At 46.3% G+C, this 13,493-nt stretch overlaps 1 protein-coding gene across 16 annotated transcripts in view; it reads right to left on the bottom strand.

The window, feature by feature from the left end:
- Positions 1-13,493, bottom strand: part of ABCC8 (ATP binding cassette subfamily C member 8) — an 84,543-nt gene that overhangs the window by 49,583 nt on the left and 21,467 nt on the right. For all 16 annotated transcript variants that reach the window (XR_012093648.1, XR_012093649.1, XR_012093650.1 and 13 more), the window contains exons 7-10: positions 10,663-10,827; positions 5,852-6,007; positions 509-643; positions 59-221 (exon numbers count right to left, since the gene is read on the bottom strand). Coding sequence is in view for 13 of the 16 variants with exons in the window: in XM_073017932.1 (XP_072874033.1) it covers positions 59-221; positions 509-643; positions 5,852-6,007; positions 10,663-10,827 (619 nt within the window). In the remaining 3 variants the exon portion in view is untranslated. The remainder of the gene's footprint in view (positions 1-58; positions 222-508; positions 644-5,851; positions 6,008-10,662; positions 10,828-13,493) is intronic.

Raw genomic sequence — 13,493 nt, 5'->3', positions numbered from 1 at the left:
GCCCTCTCCTTGCATGTAGGCAGTAGCACCCAGGGCTGGCTGCATGGGGTGAACTCACTGGAGATGGAGGTATAGATGGCAAAGGCCCTGAGGCTGGTCATCTCCTTCCTGCGGGTCGTCTCCACCCGCGTGCGGAAGATGTTCTCCCAGGCGTACAGCTTCAGCAGCTTGATGCCGCGGAGCATCTCGTTGGTCTGCTTCAGCCGCTCATTGGAATACTCCTGCAGGGGTCCCCGAGTCAGAGGGGAGAGGCTTCTGCTCTGTCCCCCACCCGAGAGGAAGGCCTGAGTGTCAACACTGTCACCACCATGCCTGGCTCCTGTCCCCACCGGGAGGCAGCCTCCGCCCCCATTAACTCCATTTCCCAGACAAAGAAGCTGAGGCCTGGACAGGTGAAGTGGCCTACTCAAAATCAAAGTCAGTGACTGTGGGTGTGTGGGAGGAGACCTGCTGCTGTAGGGGAAAGGAGGGGAAGAGGGACACAGCACACACACCTTTGGGCACTCACCAGTGTGCTCCGCTGGGCCTGAGACAGCTTGGTGGCCACGAAGTACTGGACAGGAGCCAGTAGAATGATGACAGCTGCTCCAATTAAGGCACTGACTCCGAGGATGTAGTAGAGGAGAATCACACCCACAACGATCTGAGGAAGGGGTCATGGGATGAGTTTCCTTTGACCTGATGGTTGCCCTGCCAGGGGGTGCTGGCAAAATCCCTGTTTCTCCAGTCCCCTAGAGTGGGACAAGCCTTGGTGCCCAGGTTTCCAAACTGTCTTGGGGAGTGGGGTGCAGGGAAGGAGGAGAAACAAAGCAATTTCAAAAGGAGGTTAGCATAATGGGCTCTCACACAAGCAGAAGGTTGCTGGGCTGGTAACTAACTGCATTTATCTGCAAGGTTGGTTGAAGCCTTAACTCTCTCCAGTCTATTTTCCAGATGGAAATCTCTGAGCTGAGATTGCACAATGTTTGTGACAGCATCTTTTGTTCTGTTTGCTGGCTCTCATGGCTTATGGTTCACTGTCACTGGAAGAAAGTGATACCTGAGCAAAGAGGCAAAGTTGCTGCACTCATGCCAGACAAAACCAGCCTGGGGTCCCAGAATTTGCTTTTCATTCTCATGCTCTTGGTTTCTTTAAATTTTTTTAATGAGTCTGCCAGGTATTCTCTGAAAAGAGAATTCCTTCTGTGTCTAGCTTTATATAAATGACTGCCTACTTCTGAATATTTATGAGACGTGTAAATTGCCAGTCCCCAAAGTGCCAAGATGACAGTTTTTCAGGTTGCCTTCAAAGGCAAACACCTCTAAATACAGGGCTTTTTCTTGAAGAACAGATGTGTTGGCTTCCTTAGCTAAAAAAAGAGAAAGAGAGAGAGAAAGGACTGCTTGCCTTGGTCCTGTAGTCCCAGAGCCCTACACCAGATTGGCATTAAGGTCCCAGCACTGCCTCAAGGATAAAGGAGTAAGTGGGAGGCCCTGTAATTTAATCACAGAATGCCTCCTGGCTTAGCAGGTATCTTAGAGGCTGGGAAGTGGCCCCTTTACCGCCAGCCTCCCAGTGTTTGACAGGTGTTAGATGCTGGCACAGATGGGCAGAGGACCATGTTAGGAGATGAAGTACCCTCTTCCCCGGCCTGCCCTACAGCATCACCCTCCTGGACTCATCTCTGGCATCTGGTCCTTCATTAGCTGTGCTCAAAGGGAGGCCATCAGGGTGTTCTTCAGCCAGTGTGGGTTAGGCAAGACAACAAGTGGCATCCCAAGCTCACTAACAGGGCACCTTATGAGCTGGTGTCTGCACCCACACCACCTCCAAGGGACTGGCAGCGACTGGGGTGGGAGCTGGGGCTGCAGCTGCTGCTATTCCCTGGCTCCTCCTCATGCTCCCCCATCCCCTCCTCTTTGGTGCTCCCAAGACTCCTTGGTCCATTCCTCTCTTCTGGACAGGTCTGAATGGCCCTCATGGGGAAGAAATCATGGAGTCTGAGTGTGCAAAGCAACTGTGAGAAATAAAAGGATTATTTTGTCTCCTATTCACAGGTTAGGAAAACAACCTAGTGTAGCGGGGAAGACATAGTCTTTAGAGTCTGTGGCCCTGAGTTTGAAGGCCCCAGCCCTTTGCTGTGCAGTCTTGGGTGAGTTACTTAACCTCTCTGATTTTCAGTTTCTTCATTTTTAAAATGGTGATTATAATGCTCACTCTGAAGGACTCTGTTCGTTCTGCAGGACTACTGTGAAGATTAAATGAACCTCTATGATAAGCACCTAGAATTGTGGCGGGCATATAGTTGGAGATCAGTACAAGGTGGCTCACCCTCCTCTCAGAAAATAAACGAAAAAGCTTCATAGGAACTCTGTCACAGGGGAGCCACAGAAGACAGACATGTGAGTATGGCGCCACACAGCTTACACTGGTTCACTGTGTGGCCCACATACCCAGGAGGGCCTCTGGGTATCACATACCTCTGGTATCTCTGGGCCTCTGATACCCAGGAGATTGGGAAACACAGAGAACCCCCGTATAGCTAAATTCCTTAACCTGGTGTTCTTGATAAATGTCAGGGGGCACCCATGAAGCCCCTGAAATTATGGCCAAAATGAACAAGCATTTATTCTTCTGAGAAAGTTTCACTAGCCTTTCAAAGGTATGTGGAGATTAACGGTGGCCAAGGGCTGGGGGCGAAGATGAGGAGTGACTGCCAATGGGTATGGGTTTCTTTTGGGGGAAATGAAAACTTCCACATTTGTGATGATGGCTGCACGACTCTGTGAATATAGTATACTAAAACCCACTGAGTTGTATGCTTTAAATGAGCGAGTTATATCTCAATAAAGCTGTGTGCATGTGACCAAAAAAAGATTATGAAGCAACAAGAGCCCTCAGGGCTTACATGGAAACGGGGTTTCGGCACTAATGTCAATATTATAAAAAGCCTTGTGTGCCCTGTGGCTAACCAGGCTGCACATAGAATCCTAACTACATGAGTTTCTTTGCCATGGGGCTGGGATTGTATCAACTCCCAGGAGTAACACTGGTTCTTGAGTGCTGGTCAAATCCATAAGTGGTAAAGGTATATACAAAAACAGAAAACCAAAGGACACTTCATGATAAATGAACAACGGGTAAGAAATCAGTAGAGATAAAAATCCCTACCCCCAGTGCAAGGATTAAATTACATAAGGGAGAGGGGCTGGGCCAGGGCCAGGCATGGGGCAAGGGCTGTTAATATTAGTTAGCACTCTTAGCAATGATGCATGCGCAACACTGTAAATACTAGTAATGGTAACCATGTGGCAGGTTTAGTAGACAAAATCTGATTTTTTTTTTTTTTTTTTTTTTAGACGGAGTCTCGCTCTGTCACCCAGGTTGGAACGCAGTGATGCGATCTCAGCTCACTGCAACCTCCGCCTCCCGGGCTCAAGCAATTCTCCCGTCTCAGCCTCCAGAGTAGCTGGGACTACAGGTGCACGCTGTCATGCCCAGCTAATTTTTGTATGTTTAGTAGAGATGAGGTTTCACCATATTGGTCAGGCTGGTCTTGAACTCCTGACCTCAGGTGAATCACCCGCCTCGGCCTCCCAAAGTGCTGGGATTACAGGAGTGAGCCACCGCGCCCAGCCAACACAATCTTACAAACTGCTTGTTCAGGGGGACACAACAGAAAGTGTTGTGTAGCCTTTTGAGTGCTGTGTACATGTTAGGATCCTCCCAGGCTGTGTCTTTCTGCACCAGGCCCTCACCGCCCAAAGTGTTAACTAATGAGAGAACCATGGTCAGAAATCTTCATTTTTCATGTTTCAAAAAAAAAAATTGTATTAGAGATGAGGTCTCTCTATGTTGCCCAGGCTGGACTTGAACTCTTGGGCTCAAGCCATCCTCCTACCTCAGCCTTTTGAGTGACTGAGACTGCAGGCATGAGCCACCCCACCCAGCTTAGAGTCTTATGCATAAAAGGTTGGTTGGTAACTGAACTAGATGAGATCTCCAGGCCCTTTTGTAGCTTTTATAGTCATTGATCTGTCTTGGCAGAATGGAGCGGGGGCAGTCTGGGCGTGGGTAGGTGGTGATGGGGGATGGCGTATATGACTGTTCCCATAAAAAAGAACATCAGATTCCCTGCATCCCATCTTGTCTAGCTGTGTCCCTGTGGGAGCCTCTCCCCTTTTTTCCTTTTAATATTTTTTAACTCTAAGCTTTGCAAGTGAGGAGGACCAATACAAATCACTGGAGATGAAGGTTTACGGAATCTTTATCCCAAGAAGCAATGGATTCTGGATTGGTAACGTCTCACTCACACCAAACATGTGCAAGTTAGAGGGATCTGATATTTACCAAGTGAAGACTCTGCGGGGCACTCTGCGTGGTGTGTTACTTACATTATCTAACTGAATTGCCATAGCAACTCCACAGGGTAGGCATCCTTCCCATTTCATAGATGAAGAAACCAAGGCTCAGAGAGGTTAAGTATTTGAATCAGCCTGTCTCACCCAAGTCAGATACTTTCTGCCACATCAAGCTTTCCTGGTGAACCTGCCTGCCCTCTGGGAATGGGTCTGGGATTTTGGTTTCTGGTCTGAACACCAGCGTGTAGATTTACTCCCAGGTATAGGACAGGATCAGACACTGGTGGAAGAGCTCCAGATGGGAGACGGGGCACATGAAGCCCGAGGTCAGATCAACCACGCCGACGATTCTCCTCTGATTATTGGGGGGTAATGTACCTCTTCCTGAGCCAGCACCAAAGGTTGTCTTGCTTTAAAAAAATATCACGTTTTAAAGCTTTTATTATTTTTTTAAGAGACAGGAGTCTCTCTCTGTTGTCCAGCCTGAAGTGCAGGGGCGTGATCACTGCTCACTGCAGCCTTGAACTCCTGGGGTCAAGCAGTCCTCCCATCTCGGACTCCCAGGTAGCTGGGACTAAAGGGGCACACCACCACATCTGGTTAAAAAACGCCAGGTTTTGTTTGTTTGTTTTTGAGACAAAGTGTCACTCTGTCACCCAGGCTGGAGTGCAGTGGTGTGGTTGTAGCTCACTGCAACCTCCGCCTCCTGGACTTTAGGTAATCTTCCCACCTCAGCTGGGGCTATAGTTGTGAGCCACCACCCCCAGCTAATTTTTTGTACAGACAGGGTCTCACTTTGTTGCCTAGGCTAAAAATATCACGTTGTTGATTTCCAAAACCAATACATGCTTATTAGAGAATTTAGAAACACATAAAGAAAATAAAAATCACTTATAATCCCACCATGTGGTTTTCCAATTCCTTTTCATGTGTGAATATGTACAAATGTATACATAACAGTTTAGTAGTAAGCATATAACATATACTATTCGTAACTTACTTTTTTTGCTTAAAAATACATGATTAACACTTTTCAATGTAATTAAGTATTTTGCTACAACATAGCTTTTAAGATCTGTGAGCACTCCACATATGATTTTTATTTTCTTTCTTCTTTTTTGTCTGTATAGATGGGGGTCTCACTGTGTTGCCTGGGCCGGCCTTAAACTCCTGTGCTCATATGATCCTCCTGCCTCAGCCTCCCAAAGTGCTGGGATTACAGGTGTGAGCCACTGCACCCGGCTTGATTTTTCTATCGTTTATAAAGTTGGCTCCATTTTTAAAGTCTTAATGATACTGCTGTCTCTGGTCATTAATAGAGATGGTCAGTGCTTGCAGAGTATGGGGCATGAGGGACCCAGAGGTACAGCCTGTGGTACAGCCAGGTGTGTGAAAGGTATAGGCAAGCATGGAGTGGAAGACAGTGCACTCCTAGTCACTGGCCATGAACCAGCAGATTCTGGTTGTGTGTCCTGCTGTCCCCCTCCCTTCCCCTCAGCCCATCCGGTACCTGTACTGGCATAGCCCAGAGGTTTGGGCACAAGAAGAAAAACCACATGAGCTGATTGGTGTCGATGGCAACCAGATTACAGATCTGCCCAGCAGTCATTTCTCCCATGGACAGGTTGGAGGTGGACAGGTGCATAATTTTATTGTAAATCTTGGTCTAGAAATGAGAGCAGAGTGTTTCACATTCATCATCATTCTTGTCATCATCACCACCCCAGATGCCATCTGTTAGTGTGCCAGGGCCTTCTCAGACAGTCCCTATGGTGCCCTAGAGCAGCTCTGTAAGGTGGTACTGTATCACCGTTCCAACTTACAAGTCTACTCCAGCACAGCCGGCGACTTCCCCAGCAAGTAAGGCCTTTTCCTGTGGACAGGACTTACTTGGCTCTTTATTTTAATTTTATTTAATTAATTAATTAATTTAGAGACAGAGTCTTGCTCTGTCGTCCAGGCTGGAGTGCAGTGGCATGATCTCATCTCACTATAGCCTCCACCTTCTGGGTTCAAACAATTCTCATGCCTCAGCCTCCAGAGTAGCTGGAATTACAGGCACACGCCTACCATGCCCAGCTAATTTTTGTATTTTTAGTAGAGACGGGGTTTCGCCACGTTTGCCAGTCTGGTCTTGAACTCCTGACCTCAGGTGATCCACCCACCTCAGCCTCCCAAGTGCTGAGATTACGGGCATGAGCCACCGCACCCGGTCTGTTCTTTATTTTTAAAAGCAGATATTCAAGTCCAGTTGTATTCTTGATTCACCAGAGGCCAGTGGAGAACACAGATCAGAGCCATAAAAATGATGAAGTGGGGCAGGCCATCTGTTTTAAAGTGGCCATCTCCAGCCTGGGGAGGAGATGTGCTCTGAGACCAAGTCCTGTCATAATTCAGTCTTGAAACAAAATAAGGGTTCGACTTTGGAAGGTCTGATGTGTTACACGACTGTGTGAGTCAGTCAGCCCCAGCACCATCCCCAGCGTGCAGCCACCCCAAGGACCCTCACAGGGCAGATGGAGAGCAGCCGTGGTAATGGCCTCCCCGAGCTCTGAACCTAAAAGCTTTACATGCAGAGTGATCATGCCTCCCAGAAAGACTGCAATTTTTGGATATGTGCTCTTAAACAAGGAAAAATGCATCTGGGTCTTAAATGTCCTCAGGATGCCTGCTCTTGGATAAAATTCTATTATACATTCTGTTGTAAGGTCGGCTCCCTGCCCTTAATTCCTCTTGTGCAAACCCAGGCTTTTTTGCGGGTCAGGTTTTCTTAAGGCAGGAACCTACTCTATGTCTTTCTGTGAGCTAATATACACCATGGGCAAGATTTAAAATAATGAACCTATTCTGTGTCTTTCTGTGAGATATATACCATGGGTAAGGTTTAAAATAATGGCAATGACATTTTAAAATAAATCTATATACCTCCTAGGTTATGTGAAATGAGACTTTAAAAGATAATCACCTAGTTTCAGTGAAGTAGGGACACCAAGTGATCTGTGAAATAAAGCCTTATTAAGTGAAGACCAGCATACACAGAAATGTACAACTGACTCATAGCTAGTAATTATGTATAATTCAGGAATTGTGCTTAATAACTTTTTATGCACAAAGTGTGGTTATTCTCTAACCCATGAAGACACAGACTCTCATCTGTAAGGGTACATTTCTGGAAATCTCCAAAAGAAAGAAAAGGTTTTTTTTCCTCCTTAATTTCTTTCTTTCTTTTCTTTCTTTCTCTTTCTCTCCCTCCCTTCCTCCCTCCCTTCCTTCCTTCCTTCCTTCCTTCCCTTTCCTTCCTTCCTTCCCTCCTTCCCTCCCTCCCTCCCCTCCCTCCCTCCCTCTCTCTCTCTTTCTCTCTCTTCTCTCTCTCTTCTTTCTTTCTTTCTTCTTTCTTTCTTTCTTTTCTTCTCTTTCTTTCTTTCTTTCTTTCTTTCTTTCTTTCTTTCTTTCTCCTTCCTTCCTTCCTTCCTTCCTTCCTTCCTTCCTTCCTTCCTTCCTTCCTTCCTTCCTTCCTTCCTTTTCTTTCTTTCTTTCTTTCTTTCTTTCTTTCTTTCTTTCTTTCTTCTCTTTCTTTCTTTCTTTCTTTCTTTCTTTCTTTCTTTCTTTCTTTCTTCTTTCACGGAGTCTTGCTCTGTCACCCAGGCTTGAGTGCAGTGGCACTATCTTGGCTCACTGGAAGCTCCTCCTCCCAGATTCAGGCCATTCCCCTGCCTCAGCCTCCCAAGCACCTGGGACTACAGGCACCTGCCACCATGCCCAGATAATTTTTTTGTATTTTTAGTAGAGACGGGGTTTCACCGTGTTAGCCAGGATCGTCTCGATCTCCTGACCTCATGATCTGCCCACCTCGGCCTCCCAAAGTGCTGGGATTACAGGCAAGAGCCACCTTTTTTTTTTTTTTTTTTTTTTTTTGAGATGAAGTCTCACTGTGTTGCCCAAGCTGGAATACAGTGGCATGATCTCGGCTCACTGCAACCTCCACCTGCCGGGTTCAAGAGATTCTCCTGCCTCAGCCTCCCGAGTAGCTGGGACTACAGGTGTATGCCAACATGCCTGGCTAATTTTTGTATTTTTAGTAGAGATGGGGTTTCACTATGTTGGTCAGGCTGGTCTCAAACTCCAGACCTTGTGATCCACCCGCCTCAGCCTCCCAAAGTGATGGGATTACAGTCATGAGCCATTGCACTCCGCCCCCCTAATTTGTTTCTATAATTAAAACCAGTCTTTCCTTTCTGTGGCATAGTAATGAATCTTTCTTATTAACACGAAAGATTCAAACAATTTGATGAAAACGATTATATGCTAACACATTAAAAAACCATATTTGGATCTTTTGGTGTAATTGGAAAATGTAATTTATGACATATACACAGTAAGTATATTTAATTATAAAACTGTCCAACCACAAAAGTGGCGGTGTTTTGTGATGGTGCAAATCTGCCTGTCACTGGAGGGGTCTGAGGAGAGGCTGGGATTTCTAGAGAGGTTTTCTGAACTGAGCAACAGTTTGGTTTCTCCCAGCTCTGGGACCCCATGAGTCTTAGAAGGTCTTAGATTTTCCTGGGCTCTTTCCACTATTGTCACATAATGACATCCCTGAGGAAATACTCTGCTTTCCCAGTGAGAAACCACTGGGGATGGGCAGTGTTGCCACATGCAGCTGCATAGGTTGTGCATTGCACAACTTGGGAGGGCACCGTTCACACAGACTATTCTAAGATAGCCAGAGTTTGGACTCTGACATTGTCCCCAGCCCAAGCTATATCTTTGTCCTCTCGGTCCCTTTTCTGCAGAGCTTCTTATCCTGGCTTCCACATGACCAATGTTAATGATTCTGAGGAACATTTCTGAAGAATGAGGTAGCTTCAGGATTTTACCACAACTTCATGGACATCACTAGGCATAGCTGAATCTAGTTATTCCCAATGCCCATTCTCCTCTTTGCATAGAGAATTTCTAGCAGTGCATATATAGCTGTCAAGAATAAAGATCAAGCTCTTTCTAGCCTCTCTAGATATGGCCATTTGGCCAATTTCTCACCAATGGGATGCAAGAGAGTATGTGCAAATTAAGCATTATGATTTTAAAAGGAAGATGCGTTCCCTCCTCTTGTCCCTTCTTCTGGCTGGTTTAAATGTAAATATAGTGGCAGTTTCAATAGCCACCATGGCTATTGAGATGAAAGTCACAAAAGAAGGCTGGCAGAGCAACATGACACAAAAAGCCAGGTCTCTGATCATTGAGTAGCTCCTGTGTCAGCCCTGACTCTATCTGAAGAATAAACAAACTTCTCTCCCATTTAAACTATTCTCAAACAGGATGTATCTCTAGTTTGATAGCTGAACCAAAATCCTAGTGAAGACTCTGGGACTTGGACAACTCTCATCATCACCTTCTTCAAAGGGGCCCTGAATACTCCCTGGCTTTGATCATCTTTCCAAGAATCTCTAACAGGGAAGCCACAGAAGGCAGGACCAAGAGCCTAGACTTAAGTGACCCAACAGACCAAATAGGTCACTCTCAGTGGGCAAGATTTCAGAGTTCAAATAGACCTTAGAGCAATTGTCCTCAACCTTTTTGGCACCAGCGACTGGTTTTGTGGAAGACAATTTTTCCATGGACCTGGGGGAGAGGGATGGTTTCAGGATGAAACTGTTCCACTTCAGATCATCAGGCATTAGATTCTCATAAGGAACACACAACCTAGACCCTTGCCTGCACAGTTCACAATAGGGTTCGTACTCCTATGAGAGTCTAATGTAGCCACTGATCTGACAGGAGGCAGAGCTCAGGTAGTAATGCTTGCTTCCACTGCTTACCTCCTGCTGTGTGGCTCAGTTCCTAACAGGCCATGGACCAATACCCCATCTTAGAGGGCACCCTGTCTTAGAGGCTATCTAGACATAGTATGTCAAACACATTCCTTTTTTCAAAGAAGACAGTCTGGTAGCAGAACTCTGGAATAGCCATGTAGAGAGGATTCCAAGGTTGCATTTACCCTTGGTCAGAAAGAGTGCTGTGATCAATTGGTGATGTCTGCCACTTTCAAGCCAAGGGCTGAGCAGTTGGCTTTTCAGACCTAGTCCAAGGCAGAACCAGAGCCAGAGCTACTCTGCCTCCCAAGTTCAGCCCAAGACATTTTCCACTATCCCACACTGCCTTGTCAATGGTTACTGTTTTAAAACATTGTTAATGGGCAACAAAAAATAAATTCACAGCAGAATTATTCTTGAGTGTCCATGAGGATGAATAACACTCGTGGACATTATTCCTAATAATAGTTCTTATGGTGAGGTGAAAAAATAATCATCCAAGTACCTGTATTGCTCCTCTCAAGTTAATTCCAGTTTCAATGGCCACATAGTAGGATGCTTGCAGAAATGTCCTTTGCAGTAGGAGGGCAAGGAACAGAAGCACGGCTAAGACGTAGGCATTGGCAAGGAACTCTTGGGATGAGACAAAGTAAACTCCGAGAAATTGTGTCTGTTGGAAAGAGAAGTTCAGAGGTGACTGTCCCTGCCAGCAAAATGACCACTGTAGAACACATCACTGTGCCATAATGGACCATGGCCATGATTATTACAAGACCCTCCGTGCCTGCAAAGTCTTATGTAATTGTTTATGAGTGAAAAATCAGACTGATAAATCCAACTAAACATTCTTCTAACTACAGGGAAGGTTGCTTACACCCTGTTCATCTTTCCACTTGAGGGAACAGAATGGGGCCCAATTACAACCGCAGGCCCACAAATATGACTCTCAACATTGTGGCCACAGGCCCAGGGGAGAGCATTCTGAATGGGGCAAGAATAAATAGAGCAGCTAAAACCTGAACTGGTATAGCAAGTCTCACGGTGCATGTTCTCTGCTACAGAAAATGGAATCAGCAGCTCCCTTGTTCCAAACTCACCAACAGCTTGTACTGTAGCAATTACGGAGCAGAAAAGGCCACTGGAAAACATGGCACCGTAGAGCTCTCGGGAGAGAATGGGAACTCATCACTTATAAGAGACTGAAAAGATTTCAGACCCAAGCCCGCCAGCCTCATGGGCTCCCAGGGCCTCCTGTTAAATTTAAGGTTCTCTTGTGTACTTCCAGCAAGATCTCAGATGGCAACCAGTGAAGAAAAACAAACATTTTAACTTTGTTGCTAAAGATACCAGGGAACAACAGTGTGTCTATTTCCAAATTAAGCATCAATAACTCCCAGGAAAACTTTGATCTTGATAAATCCATTGCTCCCCAGCAGAGCCACATCAATATTTCCATGAAGACAGAACTCTGCTCTTTCTCAGACACTGCCCTGGACTGTGCGTGCTGTTTGGCAGCATGTGGGAGCTGCTACAGGGTAAAGAGGGATGGGAACAAAGTGATGAAAAGGAGTTTGAGGGCACATCCACAACCAGGATCAGGCAGAGAGGGCCCAGGCTCTCAGGAGGCCTTTCCCTAGAGTCAGTAATTCCTGGATCTTGGATCAGAGCTTCCTGATGGTGGCCTCTCAGTTTAACAGAGGTTCTCTAAGTCAGCCCTCACTGCTCCCTGGAGTTGTCTGGTCCTGCTCACCACTGTCTCTCCCGTGCTGTGTGCGACAGGGGTCTATATCTGTTGGGGGCAGCAGGAAGCAGCCACAGGGAGACCACTGAGGGATTCATGCAAGACTCTAAGAGGAAGGCCCTACCCAGGGTCTCTGTCCCATTTGCCAGTGTACCAGAGGGAGACGTAGAGGGAGGAAGTTGAAGGTAGAAGGGCGGGGGTGGGCTGGAAGCAGAAAAATAGGCCTTAAAATTAGGCTGCAGGGAGAGACCTGACCTTCCGGGGAGGAAGGGGCAGGAGACAACATTTATCAGTTGCAAAACTCTATCCTCACAATACCCAACTGAGGAGGGTACCATTATTAGCCCCATTTCATACATGAAAAAAGGAGTTTCAGTAGGGTTAGTGGCTGGCCCAAGGTCACACACTGGTAAGGGGACAACATATGAACATGAACCTGGATGATGTCCAAAACACTACCCCAGACCCAGTGTCTAGGCCTCGTCCAGGCCTTTGACCTTAAGTGTCCTAGTGTCCTAGTGTCCTAGTTACAGGCTTGTAACTTGTGGGGGACGGAAACATGCCCCCCCTGGCTGGTACTGGGTCAGAAATATAGGCCTGTGGGGGTTAGGAAGACCCGGTCCTGTTTAACATGGCCTGGGATTCTTCTGTCTCATTGTCCTCTGCAGGAACGCAGCTCTGGAGACTGGAGTCCATGATTTTAAAGCAACAACACATCATGAGAATTTATCCCAAAGAAAATAATTTCACATAAGGTAATGGCTGTATGAACACATATATTTATTTTGGGGCCAGAGCAAAAGGAGAATGCAAAAACCCATATAAATGTCCAACCACAGGGAATGATTACGTAATTATGATACTCCTGGGAACACTATGCACCCAAGACCACTGATTCTCATGAAAGCTCTGGAGAAACATGGACTGCCACACACATGCTGTGTTACAATGAGCAGAAAACACACAGGCTGGAGAATGATGGCTGGAAAAGCCAACTGATCATGTTTGTTCATTAGACTGTGGGTGTTACTTAAATATACTAGTCAGTATTTGTGCATTTTTAACAAAACAACAAATTCTAGTTTTGCAGCTCTAAAGGCAAAACTCTAACTCCCTCCCTGCCCCCAACAAACATACCCTAGGGTCAGAAAATGATTTTTGTAGATTGAGAATTTTGTGACCTGTTAAAATAAAAATCTCACTGCAGCTATAAGCCATTGGGTCATTATTAGATCACTCTTCAAAGAGTTGGTTTAAGAGGGATGGAACCTGGAATAGCTAAGTTTCAGTTAAGAAGTGGGTACCTGGCTAGGCCTGGTGGGTCATGCCTGTAATCCCAGTACTTTGGGAGGCTGAGGTAGGCGGATCACCTGAAGTTAGGAGTTTGAGACCAGCCGGGCCAACATGCTGAAACAGTGTTTCTACTAAAAATACAAAAAAATAGCCGGGAATGGTGATGCATGCCTGTAATCCCAACTACTCAGGAGGCTGGGCCAGGAGAATCGCTTGAACCTAGGAGGCAGAGGTTGCAGTGAGCTGAGATTGCGCCAATGCACTCCAGCCTGGGAGACAGAGTGAGACTCCACCTTCCACCA

Source organism: Chlorocebus sabaeus, chromosome 1 (genome assembly GCF_047675955.1).
Source record: "Chlorocebus sabaeus isolate Y175 chromosome 1, mChlSab1.0.hap1, whole genome shotgun sequence".
Lineage (NCBI taxonomy): Eukaryota > Metazoa > Chordata > Mammalia > Primates > Cercopithecidae > Chlorocebus > Chlorocebus sabaeus.
The sequence above is the reverse complement of the archived record's forward strand: the minus strand, read 5'-3'. Positions and strand labels throughout refer to the sequence as shown.